Raw genomic sequence first — 27,367 nt, forward strand, 5'->3', positions numbered from 1 at the left:
CCCCACCCCGGATCTGCAGAGTCAGCTTCACGCTTGTCACAGGAAGCACCTTGCTTCCTCCAAAACTTCCAGCAAAGAAAAATCCACAGAATTGTCGGTGTTGGAGTGGCGAACTTGGTCCAGAGATTTACTGTTCAGCTGACTGTTGCAGGGCCATGGGATCTTGACACAATCAAACAGGGGCTTGATGACAATGTGCAGGAACAGCCTTGTCCCATAACTACAACTCAAAGCAGAAATGAGAGGCAGGGAAAGGATTCCATCTTCGCTCTGTACCTTTAGCTTAGAGATGCTATTGGTATATTATTGTCACATGTATCAAGACACAATGAAAAGCTTTTGGTCGCATGCCATCCTGATCATGCTGTACATAAGTACGTTGGGATAGTAGGGAAAAAAACAGAAGGCTGAATATAGTTGTAGCTACAGAAAAAGTGGCATGCAGGCAAACAAAAACAAGGGCCGTGACAAGGGAGACTGGGAGATCAAAAGTACATCTGTGACATCTGAGATGTCTGTCCAAGAGTCTGATAACAGTGGGTTAGAAGCTGTGCAGCACATACAAAAAGCTGGAGGAATTTAGTAAGTCTGCTAGGTAGAAGAGGTAAACAGCTGAAGGAGGAGAAATCTAATAGGAGAGGAGAGTAGACCATGGAAGAAAGGGAAGGAGGGCACCAGATGGGCAGATGAGGAGAGAAGGGATAAGAGGGGAGCCAGAATTCCAGTTTCTTACTTCATTCCCCCTCCCTCACCCATTTTCCCCCCTCACCAGGTCTCATCTGTCACCTGCCAACTTGTACTCCTTCCCCTTCTCTCACCTTCTTGTTCTGGCTTCTGCTCCTTTCCCTTCCAATCCTGTTGAAGGGTCTCAGCCCAAAACATTGACTGTTTATTCCCTTCCATCGATGCAGTGTACTTTTAAATCAATTTAGTGATCTACAGATTTCACAATCTTCTGAAGGACTCAACGGACCAAGCAGATGTGGCACCTCTAAGTGGACGAAGGTTCATTGACGTGGCCAGAAGCGAGGCAGGAGGGGGAACTGCAAGCCAGGCTGAAACACAGAGGGATGAGGCCCCTTCTACCCAGCGTCTTGTTAGCAAATTCGCAGTCGCCAGAGAACAAAATTGAGGACTTTAAGGAAAAATTGCTATATCGGAGGGAAATGAGAGATTGGTGTGTTCTCTGCATAATCAAAACATGGCTTACTCCCGGACACCAGATACAGCTATCAAGCCCCAAGGCTTCTCAATTCACAAGATGGACTGAGCTGCAGATTCAGAAAAGGAGGTGGTGTGCGTTTTATGATAACTCTCAACGGTGCTCTGAAGTGACGATTTTGTCGAACTCGTGTTTCCCTGACTTGGAACACCTGATGGTTGAATGTCATCCATTCTATCTACCTAGGGAGTTTTTAACCTTGACCACAGTTTACATACCACCAGCGTTCGACTATAATCAAGCGCTCATGATACTGCATGATGCTGTCTCCAGACAAGAAACAGTCCATCCCGGGACATTTCAAGTGATAGCCAGAGACTTCAACAAGGCTTGTTTGAAGAAAACAATTACTATCAAAATATAATCTGTAGCACCAGAGGTTCCAACACACCAGCCCACTGTTACACTAAGATAAGGAATGCCTACCATTCCATGCCTGGACCACATTTTGGTAAATCTGATCTCCTACCCGCATACAAGCAGGGACTAAAGAGCAAAGCTCCAGAGACTAGGACAACAAAGAGGTGATCATGGCAGGCAGGCAGAGGAGTGACTACGGGATTGCTTCGAGTCAGTAGACTGGTCCATGTTCAAGGACTCATCTGTGGATCTGAATGAATGCACCAAGGTTGTCATGGACATCTCACAGGTGAAGTGGTGATTCTGGACCAAACCTGAATCATCGAAGGATGCTCGACAGTTGTGGCACGGCTTGAATGCTATCACCCCTTATAAAGCAAAATCAAGCAACAATATACGCGACAACAGGGCTTCACTTCCAAATGAACTCAATGCCTTCTATGCTCACTTTACACTGTCAAAACATGGAGCAACATCATGACTTCCCACAGTTATGGATGATCCTGCGACTTCAGTCTCTGAGTCCGACATGCGAGCAGTTGTCAGGAGGGTGAACCCCCGTGGAAAGCATCCAGCCCAGGCGGTATACCTGACCGAGTACTAAAAACCTGTGCTGATCAACTGGCTGGAGTGTTCACTGAGATCTCTAATCTCTTACTTCGGCAGTCTGAGGTACCCACCTGCTTCAAGTAGACCACTTACACCGGTACCCAAGAAGAACATGGTAACCTGCCTCAAAGACAAGTATGATGAAACATACCAACTCCGGCCTCAGAAGCGACTTGGACCCACTCCAATTTCCCTACCAGCACAAGTCCACAGCAGATGCCATCTCACTGGCTCTTCACTCAATGTTGGAACGTCTGGACAGCAAAGCTGCATATACATCAGGATGCTCTTTACTGACTACAGCTCGGCATTCAATACCATCAACTAAACAATAAGCTTCAAGACCTTGACCTCAATGCCCCCTTGTGCAATTGGACCCTGGATTTCCTCACTTGCAGACCCCAGTCAGTTTGGATTGGCAACAACATCTCCTCCACAATCTCCATCAGCACAGATGCACCACAAGGCTATGTAATGTGCTTAGCCCCTTGCTCTACTTACTTTACACTCATGATTGCATGGCTAAGCACAGCTCCAATGCCATATTCAAGTTTGCTGACAACTCCACTGACATTGGCTGAATCAAAGGTGGTGATGAATCAGCATAGAGGAGGAAGATGTCAGCAAGACCAACGAGCTGATTATTGACTTCGAGGAGGAGGAAACCAGAGGTCCATGAGCCAGTCCTCATCAGAGGATCAGAGATGGAGAGAGTCAGCAACTTTAAATTCCTCGGTGATATTATTTAGGAGAACTTAACCTGGGCCCAGCATGCAAGTGCAATTACAAAGAAACCCTAGGAGTTTGCGAAGATTCAGCATGATACCTAGAAGTTTGAGAAATTTCTATAGATGTGTAGTGGAGAGTATATTGACTGGCTGCATCACAGCCTGGCATGGAAGCACCAATATCCTTGAATGGGAAATCCTACAAAAAGTAGTGGATATGGCCCGGTCCATCATGGGTAAAGCCCTCTCCACCATTGAGCACGTCTACAAGAAGCGTTGTTACACAATAGCAGCATCCACCAGGCAGGTCATGCTTTCTTCTTGCTGCTGCCATCAGAAAGAAGGTACAAGGTGGTTCAGGATCAATTATTACTCCTTGACCATCAGGCTCCTGAACCAAAGGGGATAACTTCACGTGCCCACTTATTGAAATGTTCCCACAACCTATGGACTCACTTTCAAGGATTTTTCATCTCATGTGCTCGATATTTATTTATTTATTCTTTGTTATATTTGTGCAGTTTTGCACACTATTTGCATACCCAAGTTGGTGCAGTCTTTCATCAATTCTATTATGGATTTACAGAGTATGCCCACAAGAAAATAAATCTTGGGGTCATGTATGTACCTTGATAATCAATTTACTTTGAACTTTGATGTACTTGCAATAAATAAAGCTAATCTTTTATCTTTATCTGTATAAGCAGTATTCAGAAGCTTTTCACTGTATCTTGGTAGATAAGACAATTAGCAAAGCAATCCCTAGACCAGATGTTACCGTTCATCGCCTCTCTAAATCCTCATATCCCAAAGCAACGCTAATTAATTGTCCAGAGCTGGTCCGATCACGGTAGCCAAGAGTCAAGGCCATCTCTGATGATTTGTTTATAACTACGCTAACAAAGACAAAGATTATTTATTCTCAGGATATCCCAAAGCTCTTTAAAGGCACGCTTTCAGAGAAGCAGCCAAAGACATCAAGCTGAGCCAGCCCATGTTGTGACAGACATCGTCTGCTGCAGTGGTCAAGGCTGTGGGATAAATCCAGGCCAAGACAGCAGGAAGGCTCACAAGCTCTTCCACAAAGGAGTTCCACAATGGCTCTTACATTCCAAGGTGATGATTTAACACACTGTCGGCTTGGGACGAGGCAAAACTCTTCTCGATGCTGGGCTGAGATAGCAAAACACTCAAAGGGAGATAGTAGCATTAGAGTGTTTTGATTCAGAGTGGCAGGCATCTAGTACACAAGCTATTTATTTTCTTTTGAGGCAGTTCCTCAGCATCGAGGCTGGAGGACCAATACCTCATTCAGTCTGGGTGGCCTCCAACTGACAGCGTCAACACTGCTTTCTCTAAACATTGGTAACCACTCCTCTCAGTTTAGAACATAGATCAGTACCACACAGTGTAGGCCCTTCAGCCCATAATGTTGTGCTAACTTTTAACCTGCTCCAAGATCAATCTAACCTTTCCCTACTACATAGACCCCCATTCTTCTTTCATCCATGTGCCCAAGAGTTCCTTAAATGACCCCTCTCTTTTTGTTTTCCCTCATTCTGGTGGCCTTCTCTCCTCTTCTCTTGACCTGCAATCACCTCCCTCTGATTTCCCACCTCTTCCTCTTTATTTCATGGTCCATTCTCCTGTCCTATCAAATTCCATCTTCTTCAGCCTTTCACCTTTTCCACCTATCCCCTCTCAATGTCTTACTTCATTACCCCCCCTCCACCTGACCTGGTCTCACCAATCAACTGCCAGCTTGCATTCGGGTTACCTTGAACTTGCACACCCCCCCCTCACCACCTTCTTATTCTGGCATCTTCCCCCTTCTCTGTCCCAGTTTCCTACGCCCCATTCCAAGCTCAGAAGCTCAAAAGAGACCCATTGTCAAAAATCTCCCCCACCCCTGGGTTTCAGCAGATGACAGGTCACAGACACAAACCCGCAAAAGTGGGAGGGAGGATGATGTCCTGGTAAACTTGTTAAATTAGCTATCGGTGGGTCCTGAAATTATAGGGCGCCACAGTGGCGTAACGATTAGCGTGACACTATTACAATTCAGGGTGGTCAAGAACTCGGAGTTCAATTTCAGCACCGTCAGTAAGGATTCTCTGTACGTCCTGTGCATGGAATGTGTGGGTTTTCTCCAGCCAGGTCCTCTGGTTTCCCCCCACAATCCAAAGCCACACGGGGTAGGTTAGCTGGTCAATGTAAATTGCCCTATGATCAGGTTAGGGTTAAACGGGCTTGTCAGGGGTCGCTGGGGCGGTGCAACCTGAGGAGCTGGAAGGGCTTATTCCATGTTGTATCACTAACTAGTGACATTTTCCGGGGTTATAGAAACATAGAAAATAGGTGCAGGAGTAGGCCATTCGGCCCTTCGAGCCTGCACCGCCATTTATTATGATCATAGCTGATCATCCAACTCAGAACTCTGCACCAGCCTTCCCTCCATACCCTCTGATCCCCCTAGCCACAAGGGCCATATCCAACTCCCTCTTAAATATAGCCAATGAACTGGCCTCAACTGTTTCCTGTGGCAGAGAATTCCACAGATTCACCACTCTCTGTGTGAAGTAGTTCTTCCTAATCTCGGTCCTAAAAGGCTTCCCCTCTATCCTCAAACTGTGGCCCCTCGTTCTGGACTTCCCCAACAACGGGAACAATCTTCCTGCATCTAGCCTGTCCAATCCCTTTAGGATCTTATACGTTTTCGATCAGATCCCCCCTCAATCTTCTAAATTCCAACGAGTACAAGCCCCGTTCATCCAGTCTTTCATCATATGAAAGTCCTGCCATCCCAGGAATCAATCTGGTGAACCTTCTTTGTACTCCCTCTATGGCAAGGATGTCTTTCCTCAGATTAGGGGACCAAAACTGCACACAATACTCCAGGTCTGGTCTCACCAAGGCCTTCTACAACTGCAGTAGTACCTCCCTGCTCCTGTACTCGAATCCTCTCGCTATAAATGCCAGCATACCATTTGCCTTTTTCACCGCCTGCTGTACCTGCATGCCCACTTTCAATGACTGGTGTATAATGACACCCAGGTCTCGTTGCACCTCCCCTTTTCCTAAACGACCACCATTCAGATAATAATCTGTTTTCCTATTTTTGCCACCAAAGTGGATAACTTCACATTTATCCACATTAAATTGCATCTGCCATGAATTTGCCCACTCACCCAACCTATCCAAGTCACTCTGCATCCTCCTCACAGCTAACACTGCCGCCCAGCTTCGTGTCATCCGCAAACTTGGAGATGCTGCATTTAATTCCCTCATCCAAGTCATTAATATATATTGTAAACAACTGGGGTCCCAGCACTGAGCCTTGCGGTACCCCACTAGTCACTACCTGCCATTCTGAAAAGGTCCCGTTTATTCCCACTCTTTGCTTCCTGTCTGCTAACCAATTCTCTATCCACATCAATACCTTACCCCCAATACCGTGTGCTTTAAGTTTGCACACTAATCTCCTGTGTGGAACCTTGTCAAAAAGCCTTTTGAAAATCCAAATATACCACATCCACTGGTTCTCCCCTATCCACTCTACTAGTTACATCCTCAAAAAATTCTATGAGATTCGTCAGACATGATTTTCCTTTCACAAATCCATGCTGACTTTGTCCGATCATTTCACCGCTTTCCAAATGTGCTGTTATCACATCTTTGATAACTGACTCCAGCAGTTTCCCCACCACCGACGTTAGGTTAACCAGTCTATAATTCCCCGGTTTCTCTCTCCCTCCTTTTTTAAAAAGTGGGGTTACATTAGCCACCCTCCAATCCTCAGGAACTAGTCCAGAATCTAACGAGTTTTGAAAAATTATCACTAATGCATCCACTATTTCTTGGGCTACTTCCTTAAGCACTCTGGGATGCAGACCATCTGGCCCTGGGGATTTATCTGCCTTTAATCCCTTCAATTTACCCAACACCACTTCCCTACTAACATGTATTTTGCTCAGTTCCTCCATCTCACTGGACCCTCTGTCCCCTACTATTTCTGGAAGATTATTTATGTCCTCCTTAGTGAAGACAGAACCAAAGTAATTATTCAATTGGTCTGCCATGTCCTTGCTCCCCATAATCAATTCACCTGTTTCTGTCTGTAGGGGACCTACATTTGTCTTTACCAGTCTTTACCTTTTTACATATATATATAAAAGCTTTTACAGTCAGTTTTTATGTTCCCTGCCAGTTTTCTCTCATAATCTTTTTTCCCCTTCCTAATTAAGCCCTTTGTCCTCCTCTGCTGAACTCTGAATTTCTCCCAGTCCTCAGGTGAGCCACTTTTTCTGGCTAATTTGTATGCTTCTTCTTTGGAATTGATACTATCCCTAATTTCTCTTGTCAGCCACGGGTGCACTACCTTCCTTGATTTATTCTTTTGCCAAACTGGGATGAACAATTGTTGTAGTTCATCCATGTAATCCTTAAGTGCTTGCCATTGCATATCCACTGTCAATCCTTTAAGTGTCATTTGCCAGTCTATCTTAGCTAATTCACATCTCACACCTTCAAAGTTACCCCTCTTTATGTTCATGCCCAGGTAACACGAGGTGTCCACAGGTCTCATGAAGGTTTTCCAGGACCATTGGGCACTGCAGGGGATAAATGGCTTCCTAGATGCCGAAGGGAACATTTTAGATTAGTTCATATCAGTTACTGTTTCTAGTGTTTCCTCTGTACAATTGCAGTCATGTACAACTTGAAATAAACATATTTTGTAAAAAAAAAACACTAATACTTCATTGGTAGCAAGGAACCATAGAGTCCAGTCATTGAGATCACCACACACACACACACACACACACACACACACACACACACACACACAGTCCGACCGAGGTACAGCAGTCACCACATACACAGAGTCCAGTTACCACACACATGAAAGGAGGGGGAAACAGTGACCTCACAGCTGATTTAGAGATCAGACTTTCATGAGGACGTGGGAGAGTGGCAGAGCACGCTCAGACTCCCCGGACAACTCTAAACAAGATCTTGTGGGAAAGTTGCAAAAGATTATCTTTATTTGTCATAAGTACATCAAAAAATGCAGTGAAATGTGTCAAATCAAATCAGTGAGGGAGCAGCCCGTATGTGTCGCCACACTTCTGGCACCAACATAGCATGTCCACAACACACTAACCCCAACCGTTTGTCTTCAGAACGTGGGAGGAACCTGGTACACCCACGCGAACACGGAGAGAACACATGAACCCCGTATGGACAGCATGGGAACTGAACCCCGATCTCACAGTTGGCACAGGAAGCTAACCACTACCCGCACATCCCGTTTAAAATTCATGTCCCCTTAAACCTATGCTGTCTAGACTGACATGTCCACTCAAGGTAAAAAGACAATCCACCTTCCTGATGCCCCTCATAATTTTATAAACATCTATCACATCTCCCCTCAGCTTCCGACGTTCCGGAGAAAGCAATCCAAGTTCATCCAAACTCTCCCTATAGCTCACGTTATTGAATCCCAGTCGCAGCCTGGTGACTCCTTACAGACAGCGGTGAAAATTAAACCCTGACTGTACAGCTGACGTTGTAAAGTACTGTACTAACTGCTACACCACTTTACACCCCAAATTACTTACACACACACACACGTTACTATGGCGCACCTGCTGCTCCAACCAGCACAGGGAATCCCCAACGGATTTCTAGCCCATTGCCTCAAACCACTAAGCATGACCACCGTGCTGCTGAGAGCTCTCCAACTCTCCGTCTCATTATGTCATATTCACATTGAGGGGATCTTCCATCGAGAACATCAGGCCTGCAAAAACAACCCTGAAAGGAATGATCTAAAGAAAAGGCAGCTTGGTAACCAGGCAACAAAAAGAACCCCCCCCCCCCCCACCGTCACCCCTACTCCCAGCTCGAGCCTGGACGGTGACCTGCAGGACTGTGTCAGATACGTTGGAGTCCAGTGGTGACAAGGCCGATGGTTATATACATAGAACCAATGAAAAGCACAGGGACAGAACCACCCCCACCCCTGGAGTGCCAGGCTTGTATGTCAGCAACCCCACAAACTTCCAATACATGAATAGAACTCACTAACACTGTCAGCTTCAACAGTGTTAAACATAGAAATCAAACAGTGCAGTCAGTGAACTCCACAGACAAAATTCTCAATGTTTACAAAACTATCAGTCAACTTGAAGAAGGTGACCAAAAGTATGGTTTGGAAATCCTTAAACATTTTAGCAAAGCCATTGTATGAAAGTGGAGTCTCATTTCACACAAATTTCCACACAAAATGAGTGGGCAAGATTAATTCATAAACCCATTGCAACACAAATCCAATAAAGGTTTGAAAATAATAAAGCCTGCAGATGTTGAAAATCTGAAATAAAAACAGAAAGTGCTGAAAACACACAACAGGTCATTCAGCCTCTGTGCAGAAGGAAACAGAGACAGCCTTCATCGTGCTCAGGTGCTGCGCTCAGTTTCAGCTTTGACTGCCATGGTGCCCACACTCCTGTTTCAGGTCAAGTGGATCAATTCATTGGTATTCATTTCCAGTTCTCCGGCTGGACTCCATCGTCATTTGTCTTTGTCTTCCTCTTGCTTTCTTCCCTTCAATCTTTCCCATAATTACCGTGTATTCTAACTCCTCTTTCCTAATCACAAGTCCAATGAAGTTACGCTGCCTTTTCATGATCTCATTATTTCTCTTTTTGTGTTTGCGCTGTTCGACATCCTCGTTAGATATTCGTTTCGTCCATGATATTCTTCACCTGAAACATTAAACCCATTTCTCCTAACACACATGCAAATATCAAAGGTCAATCTGAAAAACTATTTTCACATTCTCTCCACAGGTGCTGCCTAACCTGCTGAGTATTTCCAGTGTTTTCTGCTTTTTTAAATCCCAGTAAATATTTTACTCTAGGATTCAGGGAAATTCCTTTCACCATCAAAAGCCTGAAACTTTGAGAAAACAAATCTTACGAAACTCTACCTTGAGCAGAGGCCATATGGGATATTTCTGCTGTCACTACAGATTAGCAAGACACGAGGTGGAGGGAGGAAGAGAAGAAAATCTTTCTTCAAGGTTAGTCTGTATTTGCTTCAAAGCATTTTCCATTTTCTGAAGCACACAAAGGCTACTCACAAGGTAGACACACAAAGCAGCTGTCAGATAGACACCCCAGGATAAATAATACAGCAGGTACTATCATTAACACAGCATTACAGAGCTCTTTCCATCTGAAACAGATCCTATTCAAGATCACTTGACACTGCACCTACAGACACATTGCCACGATATACATCCAATACATCTCAACAGCACCACACAGAAAGACCATTCTGCCCAGTGTTCACGTGTGGTCCTTACGGATGGGTAGGGGTGACACAGCAGCACAGCGGTTAGCGCGACCACTGACCAGGGTTCCTTTACCACTGCTGCCTGTAACGAGCTTGTACATTCTCCCTGTGACCACGTGGGTTTCCTCCGAGCACTCCGGTTTGCTCACACATTACAAAGGCGGGCAGTTGGGATTAGTCTTAATGAGCTGTGGGCATGCTATGTTGGCACCAGAAATGTGGCAACATTTGCGGGATGCCCCAAACACAATCTTTAGTTGTCGGAGCAAAATGATGCATTTCATTGAATGTTTTGATGTACATGTGACAAATAAAAATCTTTCTTTTTTCTTCAGTCTACCGGTAAAACTCCTTTCTTCTCATACTTTATCCTATCAGTTCTGCAAGAAACTACAGAGAGCTGCGGACTCAGCACAACACAGGAACCAGCCTCCCCTCTATGGACTCTGTCTACACTTTACTCTACCTCAGTAGAGCAGCCAACAGAATCAAGCACCCCACCCACTATTCTCGCTTCTCTCCATTCGAATTGGGCAGAAGATACAAAAGCCTGAAAGCACATCCCACCAGGCTCAAGGACAACTTGAGGAGGTCTGGCCCCTGCACACATAGGACGCAGGCCCACTGGCGCATGGACATGCCGTGAACCAGATCCCCAGCTGTGGGTAAATAGCCCCACTGCCTTGTGGGCAGCCTCGAGAGAGACAGAGGCTACAGGAGTAAACCCAGACAGCAAATCCGGAGTGGAGTCCCTTAGGCAGCTGGATGTCATTGAACATCCTTCCAGCAGCTCCTGCAGCCAAGCTGATGTCAAACATATTGCTTCATAAACTTTCCTTTGGACTACACTGGTGAGGCCAAGAAGGGGATCTTGACAACTGGGAATCTCAGGATCTCTATACCTTCTGCCCAGGCTTGTGAAGATTATCATCAGCCATCATCCTTCGAGATAGACGGATGTCAACCAAATGGATGACAGGGCTACATAGGAGGGAAGGGTTAGATTTATCCCTTAAAAGGTTGGAACAACATCATGGGCTGAAGGGCCTGGACTGTGTTCTAACACCAATACCGAATTTTCAGTTTAACTACACTGAACATCTATTCCCTCCAAGTCTGGTGCACAAATTGCACCAGAGTTACTCACCCAGCCACTCACGGGGCTACTCCACCAGCACCCCTCAAACTCGGGACCTCTATCACCAAGTCCAAGTTCAGGCATATGTGCACAGGGTATACAAATGCTATGAAATTTCCACAGCAGCGGCACGGCACATTACCGCAATGATAAACATACTGAGCATTAATAGGCTTCACAAACTACATGCAGTTTACATGACAAAACAAACTGAAATAAACAGAATGGTATTAGTGCAAGCTGAGAGAAAGAAGAATCACGGACTGAGCACAGACACAAAATACTGGAGGAACTCAGCAGGTCAGGCAGCTTCTATGGAGGGAAATAAGCATTCAACATTTGGGGCCGAGACCCTTCATCAGCACCAGTGAAATCTAGACCAAGGTCATGTTAGGGTTTTTTCAGTTCAGTTCAAGAATCCAATGGGCATTGAAGCCGTTATTTAACCTTGATGTGTGTGTCTTCAAGCTCCTGTCTATACTGCCTGAGGGCAGCATTGAGAAGAGGTAAGGGGAGGGGAGTGTCCCTGATGACCAGTACCACCTTCCTGGGACAAAGCCTCATGTAGATGTCCTTGATGGAGGGGAGAGCCAACGACAAGGGCAGCAGGCAAGTGGGAACACCACCACTTGCAGGTTCCTCTCAAAGTTGCACATCATCCGAATTAGTAAGTGCATCACCACCCTTCACTGTCACTGAGCCCGAGTCCTGGAATTCCCTGCCCAACAGCATTATGGGAGAACTTTCAACAGAATTCCAGTGGGAATGCAAGTGGCTCATCTCCACCTTCTCAAAAACTACTGAGCCACCACCCATTCCTGAGGAGTCCGAGGTCCATTGGAGTATGCAGGCCTCTCCTTCACATTCTACCAGTCTGTCGCCACCAGTACAATCTTCTATGTGGTGGCATGCTGGGGCAATGGCATCAACACAGGTGATGCCAACAGGCTCAAAAAACTGATTAGAAAGGCTGACTCTGTTATAGGAGTCAAACTGGACACACTGGAGCCTGTAGTAGAACAAAGGACCCTCCGGAAAATTCTGATAATTCTGGATAATGTTTCTCACCCTCTACATGCCATCTTGGCTGAACAGAGGAACACTTTTAGTAATAGACTGAAACAACTGCACTGCTCCAAAGAGCGCTATATGCGGTCATTCTTACCCTCGGCCATTAGGCTCTATAATGAGTCAACCTATAGCCTGGGAAGTGATGACCACCTCCCCACCCCCCCCCCCACCATTAGACTGTTTGTGGTAACTTTTTTTTTTAAATTCTTTCTACTTATCTTCTAATATTTATATCTGTGCACTTGTAATACTACTGTGACACCGTAATTTCCTTTGGGATCAATATAGTATCTCTCTATCTATCCAACTTCCTTCCTGCATCCTGTTATCAAATTAAAAGTTACTTATCAGTTCTCATAACTGTTTAACTTTTCAGGGATTACATTCCAGGTTATAACACAATGGAAATAAAATACGTTCCTTTGTCAATGATCTGAAATCTGCGTTTTCTGAAGATTTGTAATAAATCTGCCCTCAAGCAGAAATCACTGTTGCTGCTTGTACAGATTCCATCCCCTGTACTCAACCACTGCTCAAACCTGGAGCAGACACAAGGTGTACAAACGTTATGAATGCAGAGTTTTGCAGGAGAGGTGAAGCCATGGGTTAAAGATGAAAGATTTGCTTTATTTGTCACAATTACATTGAAACATACAGTGAAATGCGCCGTATACATCAAATCAAATCAGTGAGGATAGCGCTGGGCAACCTACAAGCTTCACTGTGCTTCCACCATAAACACTAGAGATTCTGCAGATGTTGGGAGTGCACAGCCTCACACAGAATGTCAGAGGAACTCAGCAGGTCAGGCAGCATCTATGTTAAGGAATAAACAGTTGACGTTTTGGACCGAGACGTCTCATCAGGACTGGCCATGGATGCTACAGGACATAGAACATTGGCAAATTACTAACATACATCTTTGGAATGTGGGAGGAAACCGGAGTACCTGGAGGAATTGCACACATACAAACTCCTTACAAACAGCAGCGGGAATCAAAGCCCGATCGACTTTACAGTTGCACTCCCTGCTATGCAACGGTGCCTTTGCCACAAGAAACAGAGGCAACATCAAGTTACTATTTCAATGCTGTGGGATCTTGCTGTGCACACATCACCACAGATAGGGAGGTGGTGTAGGAACAGAAGACCCACACTCACCACTTTAGGAACAGCTTTGTCCCTGCACCATCAGAGTTCTCAACTGTCCACAAACATCACCTTTCTATTCCACTTTTGCAACTTTGATTTTTGTAACTTCACAAACCATCTCAAACTGCACATATCAAAGTTGCTGGTGAACGCAGCAGGCCAGGCAGCATCTCCAGGAAGAGGTACAGTCAACATTTCAGGCCGAGACCCTTCATCAGGACTAACTCTTCCTTCAGTTAGTCCTGACAAAGGGTCTCGGCCTGAAACGTCGACTGTACCTCTTCCTACGGATGCTGGCTGGCCTGCTGCGTTCACCAGCAACTTTGATGTGTGTTGCTTGAATTTCCAGCATCTGCAGAATTCCTCATGTTTGCGTTTTCAAACTGCACATCCCTATTTTTTCACATTACCGCACAATACAGGCCCTTGGGCCCATGACCTTTTAATCTACTCTACAATCAATCTAACCCTTCCCTCCTACATAGTCCTTCATCTTTTTTTGACATCTGTGTGCTTATCCAAAAGACTCTTAAATGCCCCATATGGGTCTGCCTTGACACAAGAAATTCTGCAGATGCTGAGCAACACAGAACAAAATGCTGAGGAACTCAGCAGGCCTATAAATTTTATGTCTTGCTTTGTACTGTTACGGCAGAACAACCGATTTCACAGCATACAGCGGTGGTGATAAATTTGATCCCGATTATGCTGCCAATTCACTTTCTGCAGAACAGTTTGCCATGCTGGGTTGTGCAAAATGTTTTAAAAGGCAAGCTTCCTTCCCAAGTTTACACAAGAATCAATTCTAATTACGTTGGAAATAAGCAGACATGCTGCTTATTTTACTCATAACAAGATACTTGGTCAAATTTACTCTGGGTTTAATGCAACTTCTTTCTGCTTAATAAATTAGAATTGCTGCAAGATCAGGGTTTGGTTCTCGCTGAAGAGTTTGTTTGCTCTACCTGTAACTGCACGTGTTTACTCCAGGTGCTTCGGCCTCCTCCAAAGATGCACAACTATGGGGTAAGGTTAGTAAGTTGTGGACATGCTATGCCGACACTTGCCCCAGCGCATCCTCACTGATTTGATTTGATACAAACAATGCATTTCACTGTATGTTACAATGTAGATGTGACAAATAAAGCCAATCTTTATTGTCACATGTACTGAGGTACAGTGAAAAGCTCGCCTTTTATACTGTTCATACAGATCAATTCATTACACAGTGAATTGATATATTTCCAGGTAAAGCAATAACAGAATGCAGAGTAAAGTGTAACAGCTACAGAGAAAGTGCGGTGCAGGTGCAAGGTCATAATGAGATAGAAAGTGAGGTTAAGAGTCCATCTTATCATAATAAAGCTTATCCCAAGGTTCCTTCACATAATACTGTCTTTGCCCAATCACTTCATCCGCTCTATTAATAATTTATTTTCCTACCTATCATTGTGTTATCTGCAAAGTTAGAAACCACATTTTTGGTACCTTCAGCCAAGTTACTTAGTTCAATAGAATGTTGAGGCCCCAGCAACAATTCCAGTGTGCAGTATCCTAAGTGATCGCAACAGGGCCTGGTATGGAAACGTCTGCAGACAGTGCAGCACAGGAAAAGCCCTCCCGACCACTGAGCACATTAACAAGGAGCACTGCCACAAGAAAGCAGCATCCATCATCAAGGACCACACCATCGAGACCACGCTCTCCACTCACTGCTACCATCAGGCAGGAGGTAGCAAAGGCTTAGGTCCCACGCCATTAGGTTCAGGAATAGTTATTACTCTCCAACCATCAGACTCCTGCACTGGCATGGTTAACATCACTCACCTCAACACTGAACTGATGCCACAACCTAAAGGACTCTACAACCCATTCTCAGTATATACATACACATTTTACATTTTTTTCCCCGCAATTAGCTTTCTTTTGCACATTGGTTGTTTGTCAGTCTTAATGTATAGTTTTTCAGAAATGTATTGATTTATTGAGAAACGCTATGGAATAGAACCCTTCAGCTCCTTTGAGGCCCACTGCCCAGCAACCCCTAATTTAACCTGAGCCTCATCACGGGGCAACTTACCTGTCTTTGGACTGTGAAGGGAAAACTACACGGTCACGTGGAGAATGTATTAACACCTCACAAATAGAAATGGGAACTGAAGCCAGGTTACTGGCACTTTGAAGTGTTGTGCTAACCACTATACCACCATGCCACCCCTAAATTCAAGATCATCAGTGTGGAGATGCCGGGGTATTTATTTTCCTGTAAATGCCTGCAAGGAAATGAATCTCAGGGTAGTGTATGGTGATAAATACATACAGTACTCTGATAATAAATTTACTTTGACATCACTTGCTACTTCATGTCAACAGAAAAATAATTAAGCCTGCTATTTCCTGTTAGCTAATCTTCTATGGCAACATGTTGATGTCAAAACCATGAGCTTTTTTTATTTCCCGATAACCTTTGATGTGTTACCTTATCGAACGCCTGCTGGGAATCTTAAGCATAGCACACCCATCAGTTCCGTTTACCCCTAAATGCGTTACTTCTTCAAAGAATAATAAATCAGTCAAACATAAGCCATGTTGACTTTCTCTGATTACTGTGAATTATTCTAAGCGCCTTGCTGTAATGTCTTTAATAGTAGTTCCTGACATTTTCCCATGTGACAGATGTTAAGATAAGGAGCCTGCAGCTTCCTGCTTTCCCTCTCTCTTTCTGTTTCTGAATAAGGGAGTCTTATTTGCTGTCCTCTGGTCTGATGGAGCCTACCCCAAAACCGGGGGATTTCATTTTTTTAAAGATACAGGCTCAATGAGCCTGTGCTGGCCTATCACACCCACGTGACCAACTAATCCAGATGTGGGAGGAAACCAGAGCCCTAGAAGAAACCCACATGGTTCATGGGAAAAACATGTAAACTCCTTACGGGCAGTGACGGGAATTGAACCTGGGTCACTCGCATTGGAATAGCTTTTTCTGATGACAGCCACACTACCATGCTGCCCATCTATGCTGTCTTGCCACCCATGGTTTTGGAAAATTAAAACCCAACACTTCAGATCAGTTTCTGTAGAGTATATAAGCTAATCCTTTGTACAGTACATACAGGCATACTCAGTTACTGCTCAAAACATCAACTGTACTCTTTTCCATAGATGCTGGAGGAACCCAGCAGGCCAAGCAGCATTTTGTATGTGTTGCTCAGTTACTTGTACATTTTGTTTCAAAGGATTGGTTTTGTAATTATACTTATTGTCTTCTTTCCGGTTATTGTACTTTTATAAGCTGCATGGATCCAGAGTATCAATAATTTTGTTCTCCTTTGCACTCATATACCGAAGAGTGACAATAAACGTTCTTGAATCTTGAGTCAAAATGATCTTGATACATTTCACTCTCTCAAGCACACTAATCAGGAGGAGGCGTGAGATATTTAACCCTTCAGAAGGGTCACGGTTGGTCTGATTGCACCCTCAATTCCCCATGGCTGGTGACCTTTCACCCTCTTGCTTATCAAGAATCTAACTCTGCATTAAAGTATAAATCAGCCTTGACTCATATTACAATCCGTTTGATCTGTGTCTTACATAGGCAACCTTTTTTTTAAAGTAAAGGCCCCCAAAGCTGGACTCTCCCACAGGAAGAAACATCCTCTCTACATCAGCAGAGAACCCAAGTACTGTTCATATTAACATCAGACAGTACAGCACAGTCAGGCCCTTTGGCCCACAATACTTCCCGACCTTTTAACCTACTTCAAGATCAATCTAATCCTTCCCTCCTGCATGGCCACCATTTTTCTTTCATCTGTGTGCCTGTCTAGGAGTCTTTTAAATGTCCCTAATGTATCTCCCTCTACCACTGCTCCTGGCATTCCCCCACCAAATAAAACCTACCCTCTGACATCTCCCCTATACTTCCCTCAAATCACCTTACAGCTAAGTCCTCTCATGTCAGCCATTTTGGTCCTGGGAAAAAGTTTCCAGTTGTCCACTGTATCCATGCCTCTTATCTTGTACTCCTCATCCTCCCTGATCCCAAGGAGAAAAACCGTAACTCACTCAACCTTTCATCTTAAGGATCCTAGTAAATCTCCTCTGCACGCTCTCTAAAGCTTCCACATCCTTCCTATAATGAGGTGACTAGAACTGAACACAATTCTCCAAGCATGGTCTGACCAGAGTTTTATAGATCTGCAATTATATTGGACCATGCTGTGCCTAAGGGCCTGAAGTTATTTCATTCGCTACCAAGCACTTGATGACCACCTGAGGGAGAGTGAGCAGCTTTATCAACAGGAACAGCTTCTACCCCACGGTTATACTACTGAATAGATCCATATGTATCTTATTATTAATATATTATCTATTATCTAATACTTAATATCTGATCTAATATTTTGATATATTATCTAATATTCTATTAACATCTTAATAGAAAAGCTAGGGCTTTTCGGTTCCCAGTGAAGGAGGATGAAAGGTGGCTTGATCGAGGTGTACAAGATGATGCCACAGATGGACTGGCCAGCCAGCGACTTTTTGGCTAATACAAGAGGGCATAATTTTAAGGTGATTAGAAGGAGTATAGAGGGGAGTCAGAGGGAGTATTTTTTCAAACAGAGAGCGGTAATTGTTGGAATGCACTGTAAGGGCTGGTGCTAGAGGCAGACAGATTCAGGATATTTAAGGCACATGAATGACAGAGGTGCACAAGATAATAAGAGGCACAGATAACATGGACAGCTGGAGACTTTTCCCCAGGGCAGAGATGAGCGGGCATAATTTAAACGTGATTGGAGAAAGGTTGTGGGGAGGGGGTGTTGTCAGAGGTTGTTTTTTTTTTAAACATACAGAGCAGAGTGGTGGGTGCCTGGAATACATTAGGGAGTGGTGGTAGGGGCAGACACATTAGGGACATTTAAGAGACTCTTATATAGGACATGGATGATAGAAAAAATGGAGAGAAGGGCTAGATTGATCTTAAGGGAGGTTAAAAGGTCAGCACAACATAGTAGGCCAAAGGGCCTGTAACGTGCTGTAAGACATGGTGGGCTAAAGGGCCTGTAATGTTCTATGTTCTTTAATATGATAAGTTGGATACTTGACCTAGCAACCTACTTCAATGTGATCTTGCATCTGTACTGCACTTTATTCTGCTGTTATTGTTCTACCTTGTCCTACCTCAATGCACGTGTAATGATTTGAACTGCATAAATAACATGCAAGATTCTCACTGTATCCTTGTACATATGACAATAATAAACCAGTTCCAAGTTTCCCATTCCTTCTTGCCCAGACAGGGCCAGGGCCCTCACGTTCGGGACATCAGCACTGCAGTTAAAACTAGCTGCCCCTTTGCTTCACCCTTTCCGAAATTAAGTTTATACAACATCTGGATGTAGAAAGGACAACAGTATGCACAGAAAACTGAAGACTAACCAAAAGCACAAAACACAGACATAATTAAAGAGGAAGGAGGATAAATGGTTTACAGTGTGGTGGGAAGTTTTCAAATGGGAGTCATTTTGTGTTTTATTAACTGTGGCAAGAGTAACACTGCACCTAGAATTATCAGGACACTGGATTAGGTTAAATTTCTGAACAGGTCATTACCTCCTCCTATCCTCAAAGCACCACCCACTCAAAGTTCAAAGTATACATTATACAACCTTGAGATTCATCTCCTTTTGGGAGCCCACAAAACAAAGAAAACCAAAAGAACCCAGATAAAAAAAACACCCAATGTGCAGAGTTTACAAAAACAAATCATGCCAACAAGTAGCTTGGCGCCATCATCAACCAAAAAGGGTCAAAGCCTGAAGTCCTTGCAAGGACAGCAACGCTGGTTAAACTAAAGCCAATCTGGAGAGACAATAATAGGAACAGATCCACATTGAAACCCCTGTATGCACTTGTGTTCTCCATCTTCTTGTATGCATGAGAATCACGGACTTTGACAGCAGAACTGCAAAAGAACCAGGCAGTAGAAATGAGATGCCTCGGCATCTCCTGTACAGACGCTGTCTCAAACTATGAAATACCAAGAACCATCAGCCTGCCCATGAGACTCTAGAAAAATCTACTGTCCACAGTAAAGAAAAAGGGGAGACAGAGGAAGAAATGGGCAGACAAGATTGCTGAGTGGACCAGAGAGAGTACTGCCACAACCCAGCCACTTGCCCACAACCCTGGAAAATGGAGGCAACTGGTGCAGCACTCATCCGTACAACGTCCCTACGGCCCAGGCAGGTTGTGGGATCCATAACCATACTGTTGCCACAAAACAATAAATTTCACAACATATATCAGTGATAATAAATCTGACTCTAATTATATGCAAGTTTGGTCTTGGGACACAAGCCACACTGTCAAAGCAATTTTTATTGCTCCTCAGTCACCAGCAATGACTCTTAGCTATGAAGCTGTGGAAATTTCCACAGACTGGCCTCAAAGCACAGAGAACCAGTGCTTTCACAATAACTCATGAACAATAAGGAGATGAAGTCATCCATAAGATTGAAACTAACCTGATCGTGAGGTGTTAAAACGAGCTCCCCTTTCCTGTTGGAGTGGTTTACTACTGAATCAGTAAATAGAGACCATAAGATATAGGAGCAGAATTAGGCCATTCAGCCCATTAAGTCCACTCCACCATTCCATCATAGCCCAATTATCTTCCCTCTCAACCCCACTCTCCGCAATTGTACGAATACAAAAAAAAAGGGAGGGGAATAATAAATAAATAAGCAATAAACATGAGATGCAGAATTCTTGAAAGTGAATCCACAGGTTGTGGGAACAGTTCAGTAATGGGGCAAGTGAAATTAAGTGAAGTTATCCCCTCTGGTTCAAGAGCCTGATGGTTGAAGGGTAATAACTGTTCCTGAACCAACTGGTGTGAGTCCTGAGGCTCCTACAGCTTCTTCCTAATAGAGAGCATGACCTGGGTGGTGGGGGTCCCTGATGATCGACACTACTTTCCTGCATCAACGCTCTGTGCAGATGTACTCAACTGTGGGGAGAGATTTACCTGTATCCACCATCTTTGTAGGAATTTTCGTTCGAGGGCATTGGTATTTCCGTGTGCAACCAGCCAATTGGCCTGTTTCCATGCTGTAATTGTTATATGGTTAATATACTCACCACCACACACAGGTCTATAGAAGTTTGTCAAAATTTTGGATGTCGTGCCGAATCTTCGCAAATTTTTAAGGAAATAGAAGCTTCTGCTTGTGTCTCCCGCCTCCCAACTTCTACAGTTTTTTCTTCCAAAAAGCAGCCTCTGAGATCTGATTACAGGATCTTCCTTAGGACACCCTTCCACATAGTGGCATTAATATTTAGAATAATCTTCCACAAGAAACACAATATTTCACACATTTCACTTTGGGCTAAATGGCAACTAACTGGCAGCACCACCGTCTGGTATGGGGGAGGGGGAGGTGGGAGGCACTGCACAGGATCGAAAGCAGCTGTAGAAAGTTGTCAACCCAGTCAGCTGATGGGCACCAGCCTCCACAGCATCCAGGACTTCAAGGAGTGACGATGCAAAGAGGCAGCATCCATCATTAAGGACCCCCAACACACAGGACATGCCCTCTTCTCATTGTTACCATCAGGGAGGAGGTACAGGAGCCTGAAGATACTCATTCAACATTTCAGAAACAGCTTCTTCCCCTCCGCCATCCGATTTCTGAATGGACACTGAACCCGTGAACACTACTACCTCACTACTTTTTTTTCCCCCTCTCTTTTCACAGTATTTACTTAACTTTCTAATATTTATATACTTTTTGTAATTTATTTGTTTATATTTTGCAATGTACTGGTGCAGCAAAGACAATAAATTTCACAACAGTGATATTAAACCTGAATCTGAAACTTGAGAATGAGAGTAAAGACCTCAGGTTTACTATGATCTCATTCAAAGGTGTGCAAGACTAAACAGTTTCCTCCTGTTCTTGTATTGCAATGAGAGACATAATAAACTGGCATATCTCTTCTTTTCTCAGAGCTGTGGTGTTGTTTAGTCTTTATTATCTCATCTACTTGCAGATTATTGTGTTTTTCCCACCAGGGTAGATTGAAGCAGGTACAGTATTTAATGCAAGGGTCGTGCAGTTACAGAGACAAAGAGTAGCTTCTGTGCATCAACGTTATATGCGTGTGACTCCACGTAGTGTAAGCGGTTGGGGCAACGCTTCACAGCGCCAGTGAAGCAATTCCTGTCGCTGTGTGCAAGGAGTTTGTTCATTCTCCTCATAACTATGTGGGTTTTCTTTGGGCACTCCCATTTCTTCCCGCATTCCATATGGTTTGTGAGTTGTGGGCATGCTGTGTTGGCCCCAGAACTGTGATAACACTTGTGGGCTGCCCCCAGCACAATCCCTGAACTGTGTTGGTCATTGAAGCAAAAACACATTTCAATATAGATGTGACAAATAGAACTACTCTTTAATCTTAAGCGTCAGGCAGAAAATACTGCAGGAGCTCAGTACATCAGGCGGCATCTAAGGAAATGAATAAACAGTCGACATTTCAAGCCGAGACCCTTCTACAGGACTGGAAAGGAAGGGGGGAGAACCAGAATTAAAAGGTGGGGAAGGGGAAGGAGGCTGGCTGGAAGGTGATAGGTGAAGCCAGGGGGGTGGGAAAGGTCAAAGGCTGGGGAAGAAAGACACTGGTCAGAAAGGAGAGTGGACCATAAGGAGAAAGGGAATGAGGAGGGGACCCAGGGGGAAGTGAAAGGCAGGAGAAGAGGTAAGGGGCCAGAGTGGGGAATAGAAGAGGGAAAAGGGAGGGAAAAAGATTACTGGAAGGTGGAATTGATATTCATGTGGAGGCTAACCAGATGGAATACAAGCTGTTGCTCCTCCACCCTGAGTGTGACCTCATCATGGCACAAGAGGCGGCCAAGGATTGACATACCACAATGGGCATTGGAATCTGAATTAAAATGTTTGGCCACTGGGAAGTTCCACTTTTGGTGGATGGAGCGGAGGTGCCCGACGAAGCCACCCCCCCATTTTAGAGAAGGCTGCATCAGGAGCACCAGGCACAACAGACGATCCCAGCAGATTCACGGGTGAAGTGTTACCTCACCTGGAAGGACAGTCTGGGGCCCTGAATGGAGGTGAACAGCAGATGTAGCACTTTGGTAGCTTTCAGAGAGAGGGATATGGGGAAAAAGCCAGAAATTGGAACTAGATGAGTGAATAATTTAGCTCATGGGGGAGCTGCAGAGCAGACTCAATGGGCCGAATGGCCTACTTCTGCTCCTTTGTCTTGTGATCTTGTGCCGGGAGGGAGATTAGTGGGGAGAGACGAATGGACAGGGGAATCACAGGGGCAGTGATCCCTGCAGAAAGCGGAAAGAGGGGGTGGGAGGCAAAGATATGTTTGGTGGTAGAGTTTATTTACCCACCCCACCCCTCTTTGTCTGCAAGTTTTATGGTAAGGTTGGGATTGGTGCAGAGGGAGTGGATGGCAGGACATTCAGAGGGGGTAGGGAGAGAGGAGTACTGAAGTTGAACTAGTTAATGTCTCTTTTTTAAAAATCATTACTAGTAACAAGTTTATTGTGCTGAATGGTCAAGGTGCACTTGCAAAGAGGGCAAAATCATCTTTATTTAGAATGTATAACAATGCATGCCTCACCAAACTTGCAAATACAGTACTCAGCATTACTTGTAAAGTCAGTAGCCACAAGATTACAACAACTGTGACTGGAGACGGGAGTCCTGAGGTAAATGGAGGGTCTTCACGGATGTGCAAGATGATAAGAGGCACAGATACAGTGGACAGCTGGATACCTTTCCCAGGAGGGAAATAGCTAACGAGGGATCATAATTGTAAGGTGTTTGGAGAGGCAAATTTTACTTTACACAGTGATTGATGGGTGCATGGACCTCACTGCCAGAGGTGGTGGTAGAAGCAGGTACATTAAGGACATTTAATAGACTTTTAATTAGGCACATGGATATAGAAAAATGGAGGGGAATGGTTAGATTGATCTTGAGTAGGTTAAACATCACAGGTCTGTACTGTGCAGTAGTGTTCTATGTTCTAACCTGTAGCTCAAATGATGTCCTTAACTAATTACGCCCAGTACAATGGGATCAAGGCAGAGTGAGTGGTCCTGACATAAAGTATATATGCTCAAACGGAGAAACGTGGTTACACATGCATGAGCCAAGCACATTTTGAACTGAGACACAAAAGATTCTGCAGATGCTGGAACTTTGCATATGCTTAACTAATTACTCTCAGCAAGGAATGCTGAGATTTATACACAGATATACTGAACAAAAGCTGAGGATGTGCACAGTATACCAGTTTTACATGGCTGCAGTTTTATAAAACTCTAGTTAGGCCACATCTGGAGTAGTTCTGGTCGCCCCATTATAGGAAGGCCATCGAGGCTTTGGTAAAGGTGCAGAAGAGGTTTTCAGGATGCTGCCTGGATTTGCGGACATGTGCTGTCATGAGAAGTTGGGCAAACTTGGGCTGTTTTTTCTGAAGCGGTGGAGGCTGACAGGAGATCTAACAGAGGTTTATAAGATTGAGAGAGGTCGGGAAGGTGGATTTGCCAGCTGCAGTGAGGATGCAAGTCTGGCAAGTGGGAACTTGGTGCATTGTCATACTTACAACTGTCCAGGTTACAAATAGTTCATAGGAGCAAATCTCTGCCATAGCATGGAGAGGACCTGTACAATACCTCCAGGGACGAGAGATTTCAACTCCGAGAAAGTAGCAAGATCTCTCGTGAGAGGCTTATCCTGAAGATTAAGAGGCACAGGACTGATGGTGGATTCAGAACTGGCTTGCCCATAGAAGACAGAGGGTAGTGGTTGAAGGGATTTATTCTAGCTGGAGGTCTGTGATTGATGGGGTTCCACACAGATCCATGCTGTTTGTGTTGTATATAAATGACCTGGATGAAAATGTAGATGGGTGGGTTGTAAGTTTGCAGATGGCACGGAGATTGTGCAGAAAGGTAGAGATTAGTTTAGATGGCCATCTGATTACTAGTTTAATTGGTTTGGCACAACACTGTGGGGTGAAGGGTCTGTTCCAGTGCTAAGCTGAGCTTGTTTTCCTTAGAGCAAAGGCAGCTCAGTTCAAATTTCAAAATACATTTATTATCAAAATATGTACCAAATAATACCTAGAAATTCACTTCCTTGCAGGCAAGAAATAAAGAGATAAAAGAGAATTTACTACCCATTCTGAAATGTCACTCATGACATCATCCATTGCCACAATATACCCACTCAGGTTGGAGGTGCAACACTTCATATTCTGTCTGGGTAGCCTCCAACCTGATGGCATGAACATCAATTTACCTAACTTCCAGTAATTTCTCCCCCTCCCTCTTCTCTCTTTTCCTCCATCACCCATTCTGGCTCCTTTCTTACCCCTTCTCCTCATCTACCCATCACCTCCCTCTGGTGCTTCTCCTCCTCCCCTTTCTCCCATGGTCCACTCTCCTCTCCTATCAGATTCCTTCTTCTTCAGCCCTTTATCTCTTCCACCTATCACCTCCCAGCTTCTTACTTCATTATCCCTCCCTCACCCAGTCTCACCCATCACCTGCCAACTTGTATCTCTTCTCCTCCAACCAACCTTCCTATTCTGGCTTTGACCCCCTTTCTTTCCAGCCCTGGCCCGAAACTACCCCCTTTCTTTCCAGTCCTGATGCAGGGTCCTGGCCCCAAACTTTGACCGTTCATTCCTCTCCATAGTTCCTCCAGCATTTTGTGTTTGTTGGACCACAAGCCATAGGAGCAGAATTCGGCCATTCAGCCCATCGATTCTGCTCAGGGTATCCAGCATTTGCAGAATCTCCTTTGCCTTAATAAAGCTGGAAATACCCAACAGGACCTGGAGAGGGAAAGCAGACAATACCCCAGATCCACAACCTTTCATCAGAAACTAAATTATAATGTTTCTCTCTCCATAGATGCTGCCCAACCCGCTGAGTACAACTGGCATTTTATGCGTTTAAGATCTGCATTACTTTTCATTTTCAAGACTGAAGATTGCTTAATGCCATTTCCAGTACACAAGTGTAAAGTAGAACGAAATTATTGTTACTCCGGATCCGATGCAGCATTAAAAAAATACACTAAGATGAAGAACACAATAATTAAAAAGCACACAATAAATATAAATACATAAGATAGCTTATATACATAGATTGTATGTACTTAAAGTGACGCTAGGTACAGGAGTGTCTGTACGTAAGGTGACTTACGCTAAGAGTTTCTTTTTAAAGTCACCCTGGAAGAAATGACAGAAAAATCATAAAGAGTCATTAACCGCCTTGTACCCACACACGTCTCCCTTATCGCTAACTATAAACAGTCTTTGCCAACGGTTGCACAGAAAGAGTGCGTTAACCCCGCCGTTTCCCAGAGCTACCAACCCATGTGTAACTCGTCCGATCACCTCAAATGCACATTGACCTCCCTTTCTTAGTAAATTCCAGCAAATATTAACAATGGGTCTGAAAATAAATATTCTTCCCGTGTCAGGTTAACAAAACTTAAGTGTGCTGACGGGGGACAGCCACAGAGACCGGTTGCTTGGAAGTCGACAAGATCGCAAACGTTTCCCAAGTTCAGACCACTAGCAGGGTACGTCGACTATCAATCAGCCGAGTTTGCAGAAAACATTGCTCCCTTTTTTAAAAAACATACCATCTGCGGCCAACAGCGCTCAGAGAAGGGGGAAAGCACACTCACCCGCTCGGGTTTAGATCTAGCTTGAGGCTTCTTGAAGAAGGAAGTTCTTGCAGTGAAAAAGAACTCCTCGGAATCCTCTTCCAGGCTGCTGTAACCGCTGCTCATCGTGCTGGTCCACGTCATGGGCACCGTTCCCGTTCTCTCACACACACACTCACACTCCCTGCCGCTTCGCCCGGTCACTCACCGAGTGCAGTTCCACTTCCCGCACTCGGCAGTGCGCTCAGCTCCCTCTCGCTCGCACTGGCTTCTGTCTGAGTCCTGACATTCCACAGGCGTATTTCCCCCCCTCTCTCTCTCTTTCCTGGCTAAAAGCTTTCCTTCAGCTGCCAAAAATACTTAGAAACTTATTATTTTACACGCCGAACTCGCCGAGAGAGGGGGAGGAAGGAGACCCGCACAAAACGGCAACGAACACACTCACTTTCTCATCGCAAAGCTGTTCGCGTTGAACTCAGCCGAAAGCAAATCAGAAGCTCACTATTCTGAAACTCACACCCACACGAAAGGGAGCTGACGTCATCGCCATCCAACAGATTCCGCGCTCTGCAATTAGCAATCAGCCCAGCTCCCTGGATACGTTGCAAATGAACCCTGCGGGGTTGGATGGGCTGACAAGAAGTTATACTATCATTTGCAATTTGCTCTGAGCAAGTGTCATCTGCGAAAGGGTGGAGAACCTGCAAACCGCGTTGGAACATAGAACAGTCCATCGCAGGGAGAGAGAGGCTCTTCGGCCCATCTAATCCCTTCTACCCCACGGAGGGGAGGTGCAGGAGCCTGAAGACACGCACTCAACGTTTTAGGAACAGCTTCTTCCCCTCCACCATCAGATTTCTGAACAGACAATAAATCCATGAACACAACCTCACTATTTTTGCACGACTTATTTATTTTTCTAAATATATATTTATTACTGTAATTTATAGTGTATTTTATGTCTTGCACTGTAATGCTGCTGTAAAACAACAGATTT

At 44.6% G+C, this 27,367-nt stretch overlaps 1 protein-coding gene across 1 annotated transcript in view; it reads right to left on the reverse strand.

The window, feature by feature from the left end:
- The window catches only part of rassf3 (Ras association domain family member 3), an 86,424-nt gene extending 59,559 nt beyond the window's left edge, over positions 1-26,865 (reverse strand). The window contains exon 1 of the mRNA XM_072268186.1: positions 26,392-26,865. Within this exon, the coding sequence (XP_072124287.1) occupies positions 26,392-26,514 (123 nt within the window). The 5' untranslated portion in view covers positions 26,515-26,865. The remainder of the gene's footprint in view (positions 1-26,391) is intronic.
- Between the last annotated feature and the right edge of the window lie 502 nt (positions 26,866-27,367).

This window comes from Mobula birostris, chromosome 9 (assembly GCF_030028105.1).
Source record: "Mobula birostris isolate sMobBir1 chromosome 9, sMobBir1.hap1, whole genome shotgun sequence".
NCBI classification, from domain to species: domain Eukaryota; kingdom Metazoa; phylum Chordata; class Chondrichthyes; order Myliobatiformes; family Myliobatidae; genus Mobula; species Mobula birostris.